The 20,870-nt window shown below is 50.1% G+C and overlaps 2 protein-coding genes across 12 annotated transcripts in view; one reads left to right on the forward strand and one right to left on the reverse strand.

Annotated features, from left to right (window-relative positions):
- Positions 1-19,140, forward strand: part of RUSC2 (RUN and SH3 domain containing 2) — a 45,410-nt gene extending 26,270 nt beyond the window's left edge. For 3 of the 6 annotated variants that reach the window (XM_081067601.1, XM_081067602.1, XM_081067603.1), the window contains 11 exons: positions 6,114-8,213; positions 12,774-13,400; positions 13,634-13,819; positions 13,988-14,128; positions 15,168-15,244; positions 15,445-15,619; positions 15,709-15,814; positions 16,493-16,539; positions 16,947-17,763; positions 17,857-17,994; positions 18,079-18,762. In XM_081067601.1, the coding sequence (XP_080923727.1) occupies positions 6,182-8,213; positions 12,774-13,400; positions 13,634-13,819; positions 13,988-14,128; positions 15,168-15,244; positions 15,445-15,619; positions 15,709-15,814; positions 16,493-16,539; positions 16,947-17,763; positions 17,857-17,994; positions 18,079-18,280 (4,548 nt within the window). In that variant the 5' untranslated portion in view covers positions 6,114-6,181 and the 3' untranslated portion in view covers positions 18,281-18,762. Of the gene's footprint in view, positions 1-4,497; positions 4,594-6,113; positions 8,214-12,773; positions 13,401-13,633; positions 13,820-13,987; positions 14,129-15,167; positions 15,245-15,444; positions 15,620-15,708; positions 15,815-16,492; positions 16,540-16,946; positions 17,764-17,856; positions 17,995-18,078 lie in introns of those variants that run through there. The other 3 variants (XM_081067604.1, XM_081067600.1, XM_081067605.1) reach the window with 3 other exon arrangements.
- Positions 18,729-20,822, reverse strand: CIMIP2B (ciliary microtubule inner protein 2B; the record flags this gene model as incomplete). 6 transcript variants are annotated; one of them, XM_081067616.1, is made up of 6 exons in its annotated part: positions 18,742-18,971; positions 19,269-19,466; positions 19,543-19,594; positions 19,811-20,016; positions 20,102-20,497; positions 20,706-20,822. In XM_081067616.1, 5 exons carry the CDS (start codon positions 20,289-20,291, stop codon positions 18,883-18,885), a joined length of 735 nt encoding a protein of 244 aa, XP_080923742.1. The 6 variants fall into 6 exon arrangements, with proteins under 6 accessions (XP_080923739.1, XP_080923742.1, XP_080923741.1 ...); XM_081067612.1 differs by having other exon boundaries at positions 18,837-18,971; positions 20,102-20,325; positions 20,706-20,789; XM_081067614.1 differs by having other exon boundaries at positions 18,837-18,971; positions 19,269-19,322; positions 19,802-20,016; positions 20,102-20,325; positions 20,706-20,767.
- Positions 20,823-20,870: the final 48 nt, after the last annotated feature.

The raw sequence follows: 20,870 nt of genomic DNA on the forward strand, positions 1-20,870 counted from the left end.
CCACGCAGCTTTCAAGAAGAAGGTCTGCAAGCATCAGGCCGTCCTTCCCCTCCACACATACATACATGCACATAGACACACATCCTGTATCTTCTGGTGCTATGGGAGCCATCAGGCTCCAGGTAAGGATGGAGTAAGAAAGAATGTTGACCAAGAGGCTCCACAGTATGGGGGGAGGGGGACAGTCACTGTAATGCCTGGGGCACCTGACCTGTTATAATCCGTCTTCTTATATGGACTTACAGATTCCTAACAGAAAGAGACGCAAGCATAAGCTGATACTCTTGCTCTTTTCTTTCTTCAGTCCTGCCCAAGAGAGGACCCAGGCAGGAAAAAGGTTATCAGTCCTGCTGAGGCTCCTCCTTGGACCTCAGGTCAAGGTCAGATTGCTAGAGAATAGCAACTGAATACCTCTGGCTTCCTCATCCTCCTTCAGGGGGCCAACAAGAAAACAGAGGGAAGGGTTCTGTGACTGACAGAAAGAGGCTGATGACCAAAGATGGGGGAAACCTTTCTTCTGGAGTTTAGGACATTTTCCTGCCCAGAGTTACCCTAGTGCTGAGCAGATGGAGTTCCTTAAATTTCCATTTCCACGGTGGTGGAAGATTCAAAAACATGCTCATAGGAATCAGTAGTTCCACGTTGTGCAAATGTGTTGGGAAATACACTGAGAAGTTGTGGGAGGGTGTTAGTTCCCAAGAAACGTTGAGGAATGTGAACTACACAACAGGGGAAAAGGCCTTGGGGACTGAATGGGACAGGGAGATGAGGGCTGGGAATTGGGACAGGAAGGGGGATTGAAGAGTGTTATTAGAGCATGGGGCAGAAATATGCAAGGGACCGTAGGTTCAGAGAACAGAGAAGTGGGTAAAGATAAACTATGTCAGAGTCTGGAAAGAGCTCTTCCACCTCGTTGTTTTCTCTTTACCTTTATTAGAGCTCATGGGTCACAGTATTATATTTCTCTTGTTATAGAACAAACAAGTCACTCCCAGGAAGGAAGTCAAAGAGATAGGCTCTCACCAAATGTACTCCGTGGTGTTTGAAATCAAGTCACGTGTACAGTACATTCTCATTACATCCTTAAGTGGTCAAGAAAAAAGGTCAGAAGTTAGGATTCCTGAGTTCCAGCTTAATTCTGTCATTTATTCACTGAGTGGTCTTGGGCAAGTCATTTCATTTTTCTGGGTGTCGATTTCCTTATTTCTTTTAAATGAAAGTGGCTCTGCCCACTTTAGGGAGTTGTTGTGAGGATCAATAGGATGACATACATTAAAAAGTGCTTTGTAAAAGTGTGCAAGTTTGGGGATGGAGGAAGGCATGAATACAAAGACTTCATGAGATGCCTGCAGACCGTCACCTTCGCTGGCTGAGCTGGAGTTGTCTGTGGAGGGACGATTGGCAGGCATTTCCCTTGGCTGAGTGGAGATCAGGAAGGAATAAGACCTCTGAGATACAGAAATATAAAATAAAATGAAATCAACCAGTGAAAGAGCTTTATACTTAAAATAGGATTCGACACAGCATAAATGTAAAAGCTTAAAACTATACAGCTTTTGTGGGGGGTGACAAAAAAAGGAAATTTTCTTTATGATCATGGGATAGGCAAAGATTTCTTAGATAAGACACAGAAAGCTTTAACCATAAAGAATAAAAGATAAATGGGACTTCATAAAATTAAAAACTTCTATTAGTTGAAAAAAAACACACCATTAAGAAAACAATGGAAACCACAGGGTGAGAGAAAATATTCTTAAGACATGTGTCTGACAAAGGACTTATATCCAGAATAAATTAAAAGCTCCTAAAACTTAATTTAAAAAAAAAGACAAAGTCAATTTTTAAATGGATAAAAGAGGAGTCAACAAGTAACCAAGCACCTGCTGTGTTCCAAGCACTGTGTATGGGAACACAACTGTCAGAGCCCAAAGGTTCTCCATCACCTTCCATATCCATTTGTTCTTTATCCCTGGTTTAGAGAATCCGCTTTCTAGACTGTGTGTCATTATGATTTTTCATTTGAATGCATGTATGACCCAGTAATGGTTTTGTGGGCCTGAATCATAAATTCTTTCCTGTGTATACTTGTGAATACCTTTTGAAAATGGTACTTTAAAAGGAGGGGGGAAATACTTATTGAAGTGAAGCTCAAGTGATGGCTGTAGCCCATAGGTGTTCCCCATTTCCTGTTACATGCACAGGAAAGTTCTCTATGCCCCTTTCAGTCCAGATCTCAGATTATAGCCTGGATCCTGGGGAAACCTAGTATCATATGTAAGGGGAGGCCCCTTCTCTAAGCCCTAAACCCATGCTGTCTGTGGTGTTCAAAGAAAAAACAAACTGTTTGAATTATGTACATAATGAGTATTTAATATATACAAATTAGAAAGTACAGATGAAAAGAATAAAATTAAGACTAATCCAAAATCACTCAACAGAGATAAAAACTATTAACATTTGTTGTATATGCTTTTGAATTTTCTTCCATTTCCATGCATACTACTGTGGTCTGGTTTATGTCTCCCAAAATTAATATATTGAATCCTAACCTCCAAAGGTAAAGATAGTGAGGTGGGGATTTTTGGGAGGTGATTAGATTAGGTCATAAGAGCAGAGCCCTCATGAATGGGATTAGTGCCCTTATAAAACAGGCTCCAGAGAGATCCCTTGTCCCAAAACCCTGTGAGGGCACAGCTAGAAGGTGCCAATTATGTACCAGGAAAAGAGCTTTCACCAGAACAGAACTATGCTGGCAACTTGATCTTGGACTTCCTAGCATCTAGACTGTGAGAAATAAATTTCTGCTGTTTATAAGCCACCAGAATGAGGTATTTTGTTATAGCAGCCTGAATGGACTAAGACAGATGTAGACATACTTATTTACAAAAATGCTGTACTGTACATGTTGTTTATTATCTGCTGTTTTCACTTAATATTTTGTGAACATTTTCCCAAGTCAATAATCATTTAACACAACATTATTTTAATGATACTCTAGTCTGTACATTTTAAAATTATTATTGGAATTTTAGGCTGTTTCCAACTTTCTGTTATCCTTGTGGCATATATATCTATTTGAGCCCAAAGATTTCTTGGTGAAGGACTAGGAGAGATGGGAGGAATGAAGGGAAAATTATGTCATGTACCTCATAGCAAAACTTCCTAAAAATCCTCTTTATCTCATTCTACAAAATCCCACGTGGTAAGGCAGCTGTTCATCTCATTTCTCATTCTTACCTTGTCTCTGCAAACGTCCAGTATCCTCCATTGCTCAATACTGGTTCCTTTTCTCACCTCTCCTTCCCTCTTCCCATCAACCCTAATCTTGTCTTTCCTAATTTAAAAAATGTTTTAAATAACAGCTTTGTTAAGATACAATTCACATGTCATAAAATTCACCCTTTTATAAAATTGCGATAAGACGTACCATGAAATTCTGTAGTTTTGATTTTATTCACAGATTTGTGTAACCACACCATTGTCTGATTTCAGAACATTTGCAAAAACAATCTCCATACCTATTTGCAGTCACTCTTCATCCTAGTATCCGCGTTCCTGGCAACAACTAATCTACTTCTCTTTCTGTTTATTTGCCTATTCTGGACATTTCATGTAATGGGCTCATACAACATCATACAAAGAAGCCTTTTATGACTGGCTTCTTTGACGTACCATTTTGAGGTTTATTCAAGTTGTAGCATGTATTAGTACTTCATTCCATTTAATGCTAAATAATATTCTGTTACATGTATATACCACATTATGTTTATTCATTCATCAGTTGATGGACATTTGTATTGTTCTCACTTTTTTGGCTACTGTGAATAATGCTGCTATGAATATTTGTATACAAGATTTTGTGTAAATATATGTTTTCATTTCTCTTGCATATATACCTATGAGTAGAATTGCTGGCTCATGTGGTAACTTTATGTTTAACATTTTGAGGAACTGCCAGGCTGTTTTTCCAAAGTGGCTGCACCATTTTACAAGGCCTCCAGCAATGTTGGAGGGTTCCAATTTTCCACGTGTTACCGACATTTGTTTTTGTCTATCAGCCATTGTAGTGGGGGTGAAGTGGTGTCTCATTGTGGTTTTTACTCCTCTAATAACCATTGAGGTTGAGCATCTTTTCATGTGCTTACTGACCATTTGCTTGTCTTCCTTGGAGAAATGTCTACTCAAGTCCTTTGCCCGGTTTTCAATTGAGTTATATATCTTTAATTGTTGAATTGTGTTTTATATATTCTGATCAGATATATGATTTTTAAATATTTTTACCTATTCTGTGGGTTTTTACTTTCTTGATGTTATCCTTTGAGGCACAAAGGTTTTTAATTTGTATGAAGTTTACTTTATCTATTTTCTCATTTGTTACTTGTGCTTTTGGTGTCATAGCTAAGAAACCATCACCTAATCCAAGATAACAAAGGTTTATCTCCATGTTTTCTTCTCTAGCTCTTAATCTTGTAGCTCAGTTTAGCTTCTCTAGTTTCTGCCTTTCTCCATCTCTACTCATTACCCCAATCAACACACAAAGGCTTGGAAGTCCAACAACGGAGTCTTCCTCTCAGAAAGGGAAGGAAGAAGATGGTAAACACTTGCTTTTTAAGTTTCATGTAATTTAACTTAACCTAAATAATTATATTTTATAATAATAACCATGTCTCTCACACATACATTAGCCATTTGAATTTTTTCTTTTATGTGTCACCTGTTGGTGTCCTTGGGCATGTGTGATTTGTGTAGCTCTTTACTGTACTCCACATGAAGAGCTGTGGTCCTCGGATCTAAATGAGTTACATTTTTAAAAATTGATGGTATTAAGGGTTCAACTAAATGATGGAGAACTTAGGCAATGGGCGATTTAGACTCACGGTGGGTGAAATGAAAACAACAGGAATAAAAAGGGAAGGAAGAAAAGTGAATGAATTAGGAGAAATTGGATGTGAGGAATCTGAGCAAGTGAAGACTGTTGGGCTCTGAACTTGGCAGCACAGGAGACTAGAATGTGAGGAGACCATTCCGCCACCGTCCTGCTAAGAGAACAGAGAGGCTTGGAATGGGCTCTGTGTCCTTGGGGACAGGAGATCTTGAACAAGAGAGAACTTTACCTTAGCCTGTTAGAGGTAAAACTGAGAAGAGAAGACTTTCTAGAGCCCCCCCCCAACCCCTCCCAAACACACACCACAGCAAAAGTCCTAGGCTAAAACTGGGCAGAATTTGGACACTTCAGAAGTGCTGCACCCTGAGCTGGACATTAAGAATGTATTATGCCTCTTATATTTGTAAGGCCATATGTGCTGCTGTGCTCTAGTGATGGAAAGGAGATAAAAATAGACCCCCACCCCGCCCCCATTGAGAAGGAAGAGGTTGGCATCAGCCATACTTGCAGTCACTCTAATGCCCACTTTGGCCTCTGCATTTAAGAAGCTCCAGTACAGTAGTAGGGAGAGTGAGGCTCCTTAGTCTACAGCTCTCAGAGGGACAAGAATTCTGGGGCTCACAGGAGCAGAAAGGAGTCTGAGATGACATAGGGGTCTAATGACATAGTGGACTTAAAAATACTTTCCTTGCAAAATTTTAGTGCATTGCTATGAGGATGTGATACATAATTCGTGATTTTTCCTCATTTGTAAACTTGCGTGCTGTACTGTGTCCGAGGTGTGCAAGGCGTCTCTGTGTCCTCAGTGCCTGGCGCCTTTTCAGACATCCTAGATGGTCTTTTCTTAGTTATGTCATTATTCGTAGTCTTGTTTTTGTACTCAGTCATCGTTTATTGGTAAGAACAGGGTCCTTGTTGAAAGAGGAGAAAGTGCAGTCCCTGAGATCCCCAGACCTTCACATGTGGCATTAAAAGGGGCCTGGCCTTTTGTCACAATGGATGCATGGCAAACTTAAAAGGAAGGGGGAACTCAAGAGCTGGGTCTGTGCAACACGCAAAGTATGGTGGCATACCCCCTGTCCCACTGGGCTATGCTACCAAGCTCCATCTTAACTCTGAGGGTTTTCTCCTCTTGGGCTCTTCTCCATCTGCAAATGATCTGGGAAGGGCAGGTCCCTAACTTCCAGGGAGGTGACATTAGGTTCCCTTTCTTTCCTTCTCTCTCTAGGTGCCAAGCCCTCCTGATGAAATGTGTTCTGCCCCACTGGGTTCCGGGGGCAGTGTCTGGTGCTGTTGATGCCCTTGTTCGAACTTTCCAGAATGGATAGTCCCCCAAAGCTGACTGGAGAGACCCTGATCGTTCACCACATCCCCCTGGTGCACTGTCAAGTCCCAGACAGGCAGTGCTGCGGAGGGGCAAGTGGGGGCAGTGGGAGCACGAGACCCAATCCCTTCTGCCCACCTGAGCTGGGCATCACCCAGCCTGATCAAGACCTAGGACAAGCTGACTCTCTGCTGTACAACAGTCTGCACTCTGCTCCAGGGGGGTCCGCACGGTCTGCAGACAGCAGCACCAAGAGTAGGGGTCGGGATGGAAGAGGCCCGGGGGCCCCTAAACGACACAATCCCTTCTTGCTGCAGGAGAGTGTGGCTGAGACAGGACTTGGTGACATGTATGATGACAGCATTGGTGACAGTGCCACCCAGCAGTCCTTCCACCTACATGGGGCCAGCCAGCCCACCTTCCATGTGTCCTCTTTCCAGCTGCCACCACCTGGCCCCAGAGTGGGCAGGCCATGGGGGACGACACAGAGCCGGGCAGGAGTGGTGGACGGGCAGGAACAGGAGCCGGAGACCGCCGTGGATTCCCAGCAGTGCAGCACTAGCCACTGCTGCCGGCCAGAGCTGGAAGCAGAGACCATGGAGCTGGATGAGTGTGGAGGACCCGGTGGGAGTGGCAGTGGGGGCGGAGCCAGTGATACTTCCGGCTTTTCCTTTGACCAGGAGTGGAAGCTCAGTTCAGATGAATCCCCAAGGAACCCCGGCTGCTCAGGCTCGGGAGCCCAGCACTGCCGCTGCAGTAGCACGTCCAGTCAGTCCGAGGCGGCTGACCAGTCCATGGGCTACGTGAGTGACTCCTCCTGCAACAGCTCCGACGGCGTGCTGGTCACGTTCAGCGCGCTCTACAACAAGGTGCGTGGCACCTCCCGCGCCAGCCTCAACTCTGCCCCCCAGTCTTGCAGCGACTCTTCGTTCTGCAGCCACTCAGACCCTGGAGCCTTCTACCTGGACCTGCAACCCTCCCCAGCTGAGTCTAAGATGTCTTGCGAGTCCCTCCACCCTGATAGTGGAGGAAGGGAAGGGGGCTATGGCTGTCCTCACGCCTCATCTCCTGAGCTCGATGCCAACTGCAACTCCTACCGCCCACACTGTGAGCCCTGCCCCGCTGGGGCTGACCTCACAGCCTGCTTCCAGAGCCAGGCCCGTCTTGTTGTGGCCACACAGAATTACTATAAACTTGTCACCTGTGACCTGTCCTCCCAGTCATCCCCAAGCCCAGCTGGCTCTTCCATCACCAGCTGCTCTGAGGAACACACCAAGATAAGTCCTGCACCCAGCTCTGGGCCAGACCCTGGCCTTAGCCAGCCCTCTGAGTATTATCTATTCCAGAAGCCAGAAGTCCAGCCAGAGGAACAAGAAACAGTGGGTTCCTCCGTGGAAGCTGCAGCTCCCATGGGCCCCACTGTGATGGAGGGGCAAGTGTACACTAATACTTCACCCCCCAACCTTAGCACTGGACGTCAGCGCTCCCGAAGCTATGATCGCAGCCTGGAGCGCAGCCCTCCTGTCCGCCTGGGCTCACTGGAACGCATGTTGAGTTGCCCAGTGCGCCTGAGTGAGGGCCCTACAGCTCTGGCTGCGCCCAGCTCCCCACCTAAGCGGGTCACCTCCTTCGCTGAGCTCGCCAAGGGCCGGAAGAAAGTTGCAGGCTCTGGCTCCCCCCCACTTCGAGTGAGCATTGGGGACTCCTCCCAGGAGTTCTCACCCATCCAAGAAGCACAACAAGATAGGGCAGGCGCACGGGATGAGGGCACTCACTGTAGCCATAGCCTACCACCCATGCCCTTGGGGCCAGGCATGGACTTAGTCGGCCGTGAGCCCTGGTCCACCCAGGTCTGTCAGGGCCCCCAGTCCAGTGAGATGCCCCCTGCTGGCCTCAGAGCTGCTGGGCAAGACCCCCTGGCGCAGCTGATGGATCCAGGCTCTGCTCTCCCAGGGAGCCCAGCCAACAGCCATACCCAGAGGGATGCGAGAGCTAGAGCCGACGGTAAGGAACCTCGAGGCTGGAGAGTCCCAGGATGTATGTATGCATGGCCTCCTGGGGATAGGGCCCTGCCAACCCCATCCGTACCACAGCGGTTCCGCAGTCTACGTCAGTCATCTTTCCAGTCCAGGGCATGTCCCACAGTTGTAGTGGAGAGAAGGAAGTTAGAGGGGGGAAAATGCACTGAGGATATAAAACCTACAGGACTTAGAGATGGATGTATTAGGGAAGGAAGCACTCAGAAGACTGAGCTGCTAAGTCTGGGTAACTGGAAGGATGATCCATGAATAAGGACTGCAAACACAGAGGTAGATTTGCTGGAAAAGGGAGGAGGCATGACTTCAGTTTTGGACATTTAGGAATTTGCAGAGCTTAAGGGATATGTCTAAGAGCCGAGGGATATGTCCAACAGGCAGACCAGTCTCTTTGTGGAGACTTGTAAGTACATTCTAGGCTCATAGAACAGTCTGCAAAACCACCAAGGCACAGAATACCTTGATGCTTTTCAGAAACTGCAAATTTATTTGGTATAGCCATAGTGGGATTTTAATCAGGGGAGTGGCATTTGTTTGTTTGTTTGTTTATAACAGCATAGTAGCCTGTTTTGATTTGCATTTTAGAAAGGCATCACTAGTTGTTCGGGTGGAAGGTGGATTAGAAAGTATCCGTGGCAGCCAGGAGACCACCATGATGGCAGAGTCATCAGAATAAAAGTGGTAGTTAAAGTGAATGTGAGCACAGGGAGAATGTGTGGAGCTATAATGGGAACAAGGACAGAGCCCTGGGGACACCATGATTTAAGGGTGCACAAAGCAACCCTCAAAGGAGATGGAAAAGAATTAGCCAGGAAAATAGAAGGAAAACCAGGAGAGAGTGAAGTCACAGAGCCAAAGGAGGAGAAAGTTTCAAAAAGAATTAGGTTCAACCAAATGAGTGCTAAAGAGAAATCATCAAGATTAAGGCTGAAGAATCCCAAAAGCAACGGGAGTAGTGAGGGTAGAAGCCTGATCTCAGAGGGTATGGAAGGAAGGGGGAAATAAAGCCAGGGAAAGGAAGCTAAAGGGGAGTTTTCTGTGCTGTAGCCTTAGGTTGGGTCTCTTGGCTTCTTAAAGGAAAGGGGTTGAAAAACCATAAATGGCATTATCTCTGCTGTTAGGGAGATCACAGTCCAGAAGAAGACTTCACACTCCTAAATATACACAGAGGAGCTACCCTTGGGGCAGGGGGTGGAAGGGGGGTCTTTAGGGAAGAAAGGGGTCAGAAACAGCAGGGATTGGCCAGAGTCCTCGGCAACCCACTCCCTTCTTAGACTGCAGTGTCTGGTGGGTATAGCTGGCATTCTGAGGGCAAGAACAATCCTGGTCAGAGATGGGAGGAGAGGTGTGAAAAGTGTTTTCCTGTCAGGTAAGACTTTTCATACCGAGATGCTGTCCTGTTCCCTAAGTCCCCAGTGACCTACCACAGGGCTCTTCTCTTGATTCTGTACAACTCTTTCTTAATCAAAAAATGAGTGACAATTCATTGAATTCGTGAGCAAAAGAAGCTGAGATCTCTGAGATTCTGAGCAGCAGAATCAAGATTCAAAAGGCTCTTACCAAATCTGGAAGGAACTAATAAAGCAGGGACCAATGTGAAGTTTGATATCTGAGCTGTACTTGAATTGATTTGGGAATGTTTACTTAATTGCAAACTCAGAATGAGTCAGCAGTTTGGAAGGGCTTCCAAAAAGTTAAAAGGACTCCAGAAGGGAGGAGTTGACAGTCCGCCACTCTTCTGAACCAGGTAGTTGTCACCTGGAACTCCTGGGCACTTTGTTTTAAGAAGGAACTGAGGGCTTATGTCACCTACAGAAGAGCAGACTTGGGTGAATATGGACTCTGTCTCCAGTTTTCTTAAGACTTGGCACATAGAAAAGTGAGAAAACATATTCTCTGTATTCCCTGCAGGTAGAACTGAGACCTACTCCCCACAGTAGGCCCACCTTCTTCCCTGACCTTATTCCTCTGCCTCAAACCCTATCCTGGGAACTTAGCAGGGAGGATTTTTAAAAGAGTAGGAATAAATAGTCTAATTCAAACATAGTTTAGTTAGGGGGAGGGGTAAGTAAAAAAAGCTAGGGTTGGGAGGTTCTAATCTAATACTAGGGTCAGCTCAACCTCGCAGTTTGATGTTTTAAGTAAGTGGAAAGGAAGAGGACATTTCCAGCGGGAGGAACAGTGTGTGTAAAGATGGGAATAGGGTGGGATGAGTGGTATTAATGAGGATGGCGGGGGTGGACGTCTGAGTGGAGAGAAGCCTAATCTGGGGCGGTGTGGATACCTACCAGACTGAGAAGCTTCGACTTTGTTCTGTGGCAAGTAGTGGCCACGTGGGATACAATAAAACAGGTATTTTAGGAAGCAAGCTGACTTACGGATACAATAAGTCTAGCCTGAACCAAGGGTAACAGTGGGGATTCGTTCATTTAACAAGTCTTTATTCAGTACCTACTGAGTACCAGGCTGTGTTCTAGGTCCTGGGGGTACAGCAATGAACAGTTCTTTTAAAACCTGCTTTTCTGGAGTCCTTATGAGGACTAATAGACAATAAAGAAATAAGATAATTTCTGATAGTGAAAAAATGCTCAAAAGAAAATAAAACAGGGAAATGAAATACTTGCCAGAGGGACTGGGGGGGTCAGAAAAGGTCTTTCTAAGGAGGTGATATTTGAGCTGATGCCTGGACAATGAGACAGTTTCAGGCAGAAAAATCAGCAGGTGCAAAAGACCCCGAGGTATTAATGAACTTAACATGTTTAAGGACAGAAGGAAGTATGGCTGGAGCATAGTGAGCAAGGGAGAATGACAAAGGTTGCTCTCTAAGTACTGACTGGGGATCACAGGAGGAATCATTTGAAAATGTCCCCTGAGAGTGATTCTGAAACATCTCTTTAATGGGGTTGTGGTCACCATCTCCTTAAGACTCACTGAAATAAATTAAAGGGAAAAGATGAGGGATAGGAAAACCCAGTCTGATAGCCTTACATTTCACAATGTAGTCAAGAGAACATTATCCCCAAAGTCAGACTCTGGCTTAGACAGAATTCTAGCTCTGCCACTTCCTAGTTGTGTGACCTTGGGCAAATGACAGTCTCTGAATTTCCAATATCCTCATCTGCCAAGTACGGATATAATTCCTGCCTCAGTGTCATTGAGCCTGAGTCGTGCTGGTGAGCCACACCCAGGGTTTTAGACGGTGCGGCCCTCGGAGTGCCACCTCGTGTTCATTCGGATGTTTACAGTCTGCACAATGTTTTATTAGAAGCACAAGCCACATGCAGACTGTCCCTCTGTGCATCGTCTTGGAGTTTTGTTTTAGTTCTGAGCCTCATGTTTTGAGGGACAATGACCTGAAGATTGGCTGAAAGAACAGGAGACCAGTATTGAGGAACACACCACTGTGTAGAGGGAGCAGACGTGGACTCTAAGTCTCCTCCAATGCCAGGATCACGAAAGGGTGGGTGTGGGGCTGGCGTTGAGGGTGGAGGGTGGACAGGAGGCTGTCTCTGGCTGCAAGTCAGGGAATCGTTTCTGATGGTTAGATTTGCTCAAGAACGCAATGTGCCGGCTTGGGTGGAGATAGGGGCTGCTGAGCGACAGCTTGACGTCAAGAACGTCTCGACCCTGACCACCTGTGATGCTGACTCCAAGTCTTTAGGCCTTAGAAACAAAGAACATGGTGGTTCTGCCACTGACAGAAACGGAAGTTATCAGGAGAAAGGTGATAGATGAGCTGTTTTATTTTGTTTTTATTTTTATTTTTTTTAAGATTTTATTGGAGAAGGGTAACAGGGGTTATTGGGGAACAGTGTGTACTTCCAGGACTTTTTTCCAAGTCAAGTTGTTGTCCTTTCAGTCTTAGTTGTGGAGGGTGCAGCTCAGCTCCAGGTCCAGTTGCTGTTGCTAGTTGCAGGGGGTGCAGCCCACCATCCCTTGCGGGACTCGAGGAATTGAACTGGCAACCTTGTGGTTGAGAGCCCACTGGCCCATGTGGGAATCGAACCGGCCGCCTTCAGAGTTAGGAGCACGGAGCTCCAACCGCCTGAGCCACCGGCCGTCCCAAGCTGTTTTAAAATAGCAAATTGTAAGTGAAAGCATAACCCTAGAGCAGAATGACCTAGAGATCAAAAGGAACGTCGGGGCTAAAGCTCTGGGTTCAGGAGTCATCTGTATGAATGGCTACTCTTGAATAATGCAGGGGAGAAAATGTAAAGTGAGATGTAAGAATTGAGCCTTAAGCTACACCCACCTTCGAAGTCAAGAAAATGAAGAATGGGTGAACAGCCAAGAATACAAGACAGTTCCGTATCATAAAAGCAATAGGACAAGTCTTACAAAAGAAGGGAGGAGCAGTGTCCCTACCCACAAACTTGGATCACCCCTACCCTCTTCAATTCCTGCGACCCTGGTCCTTCCTGTCTCTTTCCCTTTCCCCAGTGAGCATCGTCTGTCTGCTTCTCTGCTGCCTCTCATGTGTGTTTCAGTGTCTGTCCATCTGACTCTTTCTCCATCCCTGTTGCCACAGGGGGTGGTGCTGAGAGCCGGCCAGTCCTTCGATACAGCAAGGAACAGAGGCCAACTACGCTGCCCATCCAGCCCTTCGTGTTCCAGCACCACTTCCCCAAGCAGCTGGCCAAGGCCCGGGCCCTCCACAACCTTTCCCAGCTCTACAGCCTCTCAGGCTGCAGCCGGGCACAGCAGCCTGCCCCACTGGCTGCCCCCACTGCTCAAGTCCCAGCCTCAGCTCCTTCAGGGGACTCACAAGCACCCACCAACAGAGGTGCCAGGAAACCAGGGCCTGAGCCAGAAACCTCACGGCCATCACCCCTGGGCAGCTACTCCCCCATCCGGAGTGCTGGCCCCTTTGGGCCCAGCACCGACTCTTCTGCCTCCACTTCGTGCTCCCCTCCTCCAGAGCAGGTCACAGCCACAGAAAGCCCGCCCCCATGGAGCCTCTCTTGTCCTGCTGTCCGGCCTGCCACCTCCCAACAGCCACAGAAGGAGGATCAGAAGACACTGACCTTGGCTGAATACCGACTCCATGAAACAGGAAGCTTGCCTCCTCTGGGCTCCTGGAGATCCAGCCTCAGTCGAGCAGAGAGCCTGGCGCCGGGAGGCGGCGAGAGCAGCATGGCTTCCAGGCCCAGTAATGGTATGAGCTTCAAGGCCCCTACCCCACACCAAGAACCTCCGCCTCCCCTCGGAATGGTTTCTTATACTCCAGCCTCGGGTCAGAGGGTAAAATGTTTCATCTCCTTCCTCAGCATTTATAGATAATATGCACTCAGCCCCAGCCCTCCTGTCTCATATGGGCCCCCTGGGTAGATATGAAATGCCGTCTCCTGCTAACTCTTGCCTGTCTCTTCTGATCTGTTCTGCTTTCAGCCAACCATCTATCCCCTCAAGCACTCAAGTGGCGGGAATACAGGAAGAAGAACCCACTAGGGCCACCTGGTTTGTCAGGGAGCCTAGACCGAAGGCCGCAGGAAGCCCGGCTGGCCCGAAGGAACCCCATCTTTGAGTTCCCTGGTTCCCTCAGTGCTGCTGGCCACCTGAGCTGCCGACTGAATGGTGTGTGGGCCAGGTCGCCAGTTCATTCAGGACAGGCTCTCCCTCAGCTGGGAAGGGTTAGAGAAGGGGTCAGTCCCAAAGGAACACGTCTCAGAGTCTGAGGAACAGAACTGAGCTGCAGCTCTTAGAAAAAGAGCTGCTCAGGATTGATTTTTCTCTTCTTTCCAGGTCAAGTAGTGAAGCCATTACCACTGACCTGCCCTGACTTCCAAGACCCCTTTTCCTTGACTGAGAAACCTCCAGCTGAGTTTTGTCTGTCCCCAGATGGCAACTCAGAAGCCATTTCCATTGACGTGCTTCAGAAAAAAGGTGGATATTACCCCCAGCTCAGGGCAGGAATTCTGTTGTTACTGCCTATTTGTGCCTGTTGCCCTGCTCTCTGGCCCAGAGAACTCCCAGAACCAAGAAATGAGAACAGGCACTGGGGCAAGAAGTCTATGTGCTGTGTACTGTGAGTACGTGCAAGTGAGCAAGGGTCATTCATCAGATGCTTAGGAATGAGGCTTCAGTCTCTTCCCTCAGGGATCTCAGTATAGTGAGGGAGGCTGTATGTCATTAATAAATGCCCATGCGCTCTAATAGGGGGAGTTCAAGTACCACAGGGCCTAGGGGCTTGAGTCAGCATGATGGTAACACAAGGAACCACTCAGCAAATAAGGGACCATTGAACTAAGAGCAGTTTCAGTGAGATGGTAGGGAAAGAACAGCATAATTTGGAAAAGAAGAACCTTTGAAAAGAGAGAAAGATGAAACTAAAGTCCCTTGCAGAGGCAGAATGGGAGATTTAGAGCTTCAGGAGAGGGAGGGACCTTGAGCAACAAGGGGAATAGCCACCTTTCTCCAAGATGGAAGAGGGAGCAGGCAAGAGGAAGGGAGGAGAGACATAATATAGTTATGTCTTTTGGGTGGAGAAGGAAGTTGAAGGGATTCATGACCCAGTGGCCTCTGTTTCCTGTGTGAAGTAGAACCGAGGGCTTGGTTTGGCATGGCAACTGGAGGGCATAGCAGAGGGTGGCACACTTCAGAGAAGGGCCCTAGTCAGTCACCTGTGAGTGACCCTGGACTTGATCCAGCAGCAGCCAGTAGACAGATAGTTAGATTGATCCAGAATTAGAGTAAGAGGTCAAAGAAGTTAGGATATTGAGGATCTCAACGATGGAATCATTGAGGTGGGAAATGAAAACAGGAGGGGATTGAAAACTGGGCTAAGACCGGACGGGACCAGGGCCTGGTGCCTCGATGAGATCCATGGGCAGGAACAGAGAGTGTGTGTAGAAGCCTCTCCCTCTCCCCACTGAGGGCTCAGTCCCAGCTGAGTTGCCCAGGGACTTCAAATCCTCACTTACAGGGCTGGTGAAAGCTGTCAACACTGCTGTGGACCTCATTGTGGCCCATTTTGGCACAAGCCGCGATCCTGGGGTAAAGGTAGGCAAGAAACGGAGAGCTGAGCTCTACCCTGCTGACCCTCTCTGTGCTGTGCTACCGCCTTCCCTTGCTCTCCTCCGCCTAGAACCCAGAGTTGGTCCTTAGGGGTGGGGATTGCAAGAGAAGCCTCATGAGGGCTGACTAAGAGAGTCAGGGGGGACCAAGGTCAGGCTTCCTGAACTTCCCTACTTCATCTGCAGGCAAAGCTGGGGAACAGTTCTGTGAGCCCCAACATAGGCCACTTAGTTCTGAAGTACTTGTGCCCTGCGGTTCGGGCTGTGCTGGAGGACGGGCTCAAGGCCTTTGTGCTAGACGTCATCATTGGGCAGCGTAAGAACATGCCATGGAGTGTGGTTGAGGCTTCCACTCAGCTAGGTAAGAGCTGGGTGCACGATGGGGACGCCAGGCTGAATTTAGGGTTCCAGAGACTGGGCGTGTGACCTGTAGCTCTGGCTTCCTCCCAGGCCCATCCACCAAGGCCCTACACAGCCTCTGCCACAAAGTCAGCCAGTTCCCAGAGCTCACCAGCCATACCATGCGCTTCAACGCCTTCATCCTCGGCCTGCTCAAGTGAGTGTGTGGCGCAGCCAGACCTGACCTCCCCGCCCCCGCCCCTGGCTCGGCAGCCTCTGCGGAAGCCACTCCCTAGATTGAGACAGAAAGAGGGGATGTGCAGATCTACAGCGAGGGCCGGCCTCCCTTTGTCCCCGCTGTCCCCGCCTGGCTGCAGCCTCTCAGCAGGTCTCCGGGTTCCCACCACACCCACGACCCTCTGGCACTCATACCAACATGGTCTTCTGCTTTTACAAAGCCACAGTCAGGCTTATGTGGAAATTAATCTGGTTCTCAGTTTCTCTGGATGTTGTAAGCCCTGACCCTCTCAATTCCAGCACTGCTTCCAAGTCCTGTGTGACCCTAAGTCCACCTTGGGAGCCATAGTCTTCTTCTTTCCCAAGTATGGCCCACCTCATCCTCTTTGGCCATATGCTCTCAGTAGCTGCCCTGACTTCCTGGATCCTGTGCAAGTGAACTCCATTCTAGGAGGAAGTAATTGGCTTATGAATTACATGTTCACCCCTTCCCACGTCCCCACTGACTTTCCGGGACTATATTACCTGAAATGAACAGGTAGCATCCCTGCCGTAGAAGGGAGACGCTTACCTGTCCTCGGCCCTGTGTCTGTCTCTGTACTTTATCAGCTCGCTATGTCCACACAAGACTCACCCCTCTTCCCCTATCTCCCTACAGCATCCGGTCCCTGGAGTTCTGGTTTAATCACCTCTATAACCATGAAGGTAATATCCAGAACCCTGTCCTGTGTTGCAAACTCAACGTAGGCCAGACCTGGGGGGCTCACAAGAAGGAGACACGACTGTCTTTTCAGATGCGGGAGGTGGGGAGGGAACCACACAAGCTTTCATCCTCAAAGCTTGGGCTTCTACCCAAGTCCTTCCCCAGCTTCTACTTGTGTTAGAGCCTTACAGGCAGCAGGCTACTCAGGCAGTCTGGAAGTCTGGGTGGCCAGGAACCCCAACACCTCTCTGAATTCTGGGCTGCCACTTACGGTTGTGCAGTTACCGCACTGCAATTCAGGGGGCACCGTGGCACAGTACGTGGCCTGTGCAGCACGACGCAGTGGCCCTGCCCAGGTGGCCTTTCAAAGGCCCCACTCCGTGCGACGCAGTCCCTCTCTCTCCCCTAGACATCATCCAGACCCACTACCAGCCGTGGGGCTTCCTGAGCGCAGCACACGCCGTGTGCCCTGGCCTCTTTGAGGAGCTGCTGCTGCTGCTACAGCCGCTGGCCCTGCTGCCCTTCAGCCTCGACTTGCTGTTCCAGCACCGGCTGCTGCAAAGTGGGCGGCAGCAGCGGCAGCACAAGGAGCTGCTGCGCGTGTCGCAGGACCTGCTGCTGTCCGCCCACTCCACGCTGCAGCTGGCCCGGGCACGGGACCAGGAGGGCCCTGCACACGTGGACAGGGCAGCCCCTGGGGAGCGGGTGAAGGGCGTGGGTGCCCCAGAAGGTGGAGAAGATGAGGATGAGGACGAGTCGGAAGAGGTGGCAGAGGCAGCTGGGGGCTCCGGGCGCGGCAGGGCCCGAGCTGGGCAGGCTGGCTGGTGGTACCAGCTCATGCAGAGCTCCCAGGTCTACATCGACGGCTCCACTGAGGGGTCTAGGTTCCCCCGCGGTGGCAGCAATAGCAGCAGCGGCGGCAGCAGTGAGAAAAAGAAAGGGGCAGGAGGCGGCGGGCCACCCCCACGAGAGGGCGTAGTAGAGGGGGCTGAGGCCTGCCCTGCCCCTGAGGAGACCCTTGGCCGGGACAGGGGCTGGCCCTTCTGGATGGGGAGCCCCCCTGATTCTGTGCTAGCTGAGCTGAGGCGCAGTCGAGAAAGGGAAATGTCCGCTGCCCCCCCAGCAGAAAGTGAGGAAGGAGCCCCAGGGCCTTCACCGGGGGGCATCAAGTGGGGACACCTCTTTGGGTCCCGAAAGTCTCAGCGGGAGGCCCGGCCCACAAACAGGTGAGAGGCAGCCCATGGTAGAGACAGGGAGTTGGGGAGCCTGATCTAAGCCAGGGCCCAGACAGAGCCAGAGCCCCCACTGCTATCCCCTAGGCTACCCTCAGAATGGCTGAGCCTGGATAGGTCCATGTTCCAACTAGTGGTGCAGACGGTCGGTGCCCGCCGGGAGCCAGAGCCCAAGGAGAGCCTGCAGGAGCCATACTGTCCAGCCCTGCCCTCCAAGCCTCCATGGTAAGCCCTGGGAGACAGAAGGATTTGGGGGCTGGGTTTGGCTTTGGGTGGGGTTTCTCTGACCTCCATTTGTTGTTTCCCCAGTGAGGTAAAGGCACTGTGCCACCATCTGGCCACAGGCCCCGGACAGCTAAGCTTCCGCAAGGGAGACCTCCTACAGGTGCTGGGGCCAGCTGGAGGCGACTGGCTGAGCTGCAGCCGCGGCCCTGACACCGGCCTGGTGCCTCTGGCCTACGTGACCTTGACCCCAACTCCAAGTCCAACTCCTGGAAGCAGCCAGAACTGAGGTCCTGTGCATGCCGATGGCCTCAGGGATCCTTCTAACCCCTAGACTCAGAGCCTGAGAGCCCTTCCCAAGCCCTCTGGCTTGGCTACAGAGAGCAGACTGAGAACAGGGGCCACCTATCCCTGTGCTCAGTATTAATTACGTCTCCTTGACTGTCCCAGTGACTCCGTCCAGTCCTCCACCAGGAGAGGAGGGAATGGACGAGGCACTGGGCTGCCAGGGTTTCCCCTGGCCATCTGGGCCAGCCTTCCATGGGTACTGCAAGCATGTCCCTGTGGACAGAGGTGGCCAGAAGGCCCATTTGCAGGGTTCCCTGGGCCAGGTGGTAAGGAGGATGGGTGACAGTATTGGGGCCAGATCCCTAAGCCCCCAACTGTAAATAGGCTGTGGCCAATGCCTGGTGGTCAGGAGAAGGAAGAGGAGCCCAGGCTTCTGTTTATGTATTTATTTATTTATTTATTACACCTATTAATAAAAAAGGTGCTTGGCCTCCAAACCATTTTCTCTTTGTGTCTCCCCCCACCCTCCAGCCCATCTCTCTTCCTTCCAAAAGGATGGCTGGGATAGATGAAAAGGGAAGAGAGAGCTTGAAGTCCAGGTACCTATGCCGCCAGCTGCTTCTGGAGGTTGCTGAGGCCCAGAGCATCATGGGTGAGATGCCCATATGTGCGGCCAAACTGGAACTTATACCCTGTGTGGCCAAGAGAGTCTGTTACTTGTAGTCAGTGTCATGGAAAAGCCCTTTATTTCTCAGCCAGTCGCCCTTTATTTTCTCAGACCCTCCAAAATCTGGTCTTAACTCCCTACTGTGAACTACCTCAGTTTCCTTTTCTGCCCACTAATAAAGCTTCACCACATGATCCGAGGTCCCCTGTATCCTTTAGTTTCAACCCCCGCCCCCCCAAATCACCTCAATCACACACACACACACACACAAACACACACACACATTCTGGTCCCCAAAGCCTCCCTCTGGGGCTATCCTCACCTGGCACATAGCCCCCATAGTTAGGTAAAAGGCCCAGGTTCCGAGAGTAGGTCCCTGAAAGTGGGGGGAGATGTTTGAGACCCTTCTGGGGTCTGCCCTGCGAGTACATCTGTCCAAATTCCTGCAGGGCCTGGTTGGTGAGCACAGGAAAGCTGGAGCCGAAGAGGAAGCGGGCCCGGGGCACATAACCAGTGAAGCCTGGGGGGTGGGGATACTGAGTCAGGACCTCCTCAGGGCCTTCCCGTGCCTTTGGTCATTACCCATGTGCCCTCACCTGACATGAAGAACTTGCGAGGATCTCTGTCATCCATGGAATAGGGGGAAACCTTGGGAGGGAAGTTGATGGAAAAAAAATTGGGCTATCAAATTCAGGCCCTGTGCTCTCACACAAGCCCCCAGGGCAGGGAGGTGTAGCTGGCCGTCGGGCCCTCATCCCTGTAGCTGAAGCTACGCTGCTCATGTCCACCCCTAGCCTACGCACAGGTAAGGCGCCCCACTCCAGCCCCCTGCACCCCCCGCAGCCTTGGTCTCACGTGTTCCACCTTCTGTCCCCGCTCTGGCTCCTTCTCCACCTCCAGTTCTGGCTCCGGCTTTGGCTCTTGGTCTTTCTCCACATCTTCTCTTTTTACCTCCCTTGGCAGCTCCTGACTCCCCTGTTTCCCATGCCACCGAGCAAAATCATTCAGAGCCTCAGCCCAGACCTGGCTGCAGTTCTTGGCAAAGATGAATTGTGCCTGGGGGACAAAACCTGGGTGGGCAGGGGGCAAGGAAGATTTCTCTTAGTGTTGGGAGACATGTTTTGGGCTGGGGCACCCATTCATACCTGTACATACCTGTGTACCCAGGGATCATGCTGGAGCTGAGCCTTTCGTGCCCACGCCTGACAGACAAGCTTCCCCTGGGAACCTCAGGAGATCTTGGAGGCCGGATGGGAGGCAAAAGTATGCGACGGGCAGGGGGCCAGGCTAGGCCAGGAGCTCCTCGAAGTAGCTGACCAGTCACCTGCCCATAGGTCTGGCCCATGCTGAACCGAAGCAGCGGGCAGTGTCCCGTGTACCTGAAGCACAGGACTCACCCACTCACCCTAGAATCCCCCTGTCCCACCCTCCGCGGAGACAGAAGCAGATCCCTGAAGCCTTGATCTCTTCTGGACTCAGCTGTGTGTTTATTTGGAGCAGGCATTTCTCAATTCTCTGTCTGGGTTTCAAACCTTCCCCTCTGCTGTTACCCTGTTACCATGGAGAAGACAACACAAAGCTTCATGGCAGGACCAGCTACCACTATTCCTTGCTTTTCCTTTTCCATCCAGCACTGTAGATATCCCAGCCCTGGGCCCCCTGTACCGGTGTGTCCACTTGGCCCCAGGTCTAAGTGGCCCAACTCCTGTCCCGACACGCCTATTCCCAGAAGCAAACAGGGCTGAGCTCTGGGTCTTACCCCGGAATGTAATGAGGATTCTGAGCATTCAGCCCTGGTGCGATGGTGCTGGTCACAGCCATGGGAACCGAGCAGTGCCTTTTGTTTCCCTTTGAGCAGAGGCTCTGGGCTGTGTGTACTGTGTCCAGGGCTGTGGGGCCGAGCCAGAGGCTGGGGCGGGGCTAA

Source organism: Rhinolophus hipposideros, assembly GCF_964194185.1.
Source record: "Rhinolophus hipposideros genome assembly, chromosome: 11".
Taxonomy (NCBI): domain Eukaryota; kingdom Metazoa; phylum Chordata; class Mammalia; order Chiroptera; family Rhinolophidae; genus Rhinolophus; species Rhinolophus hipposideros.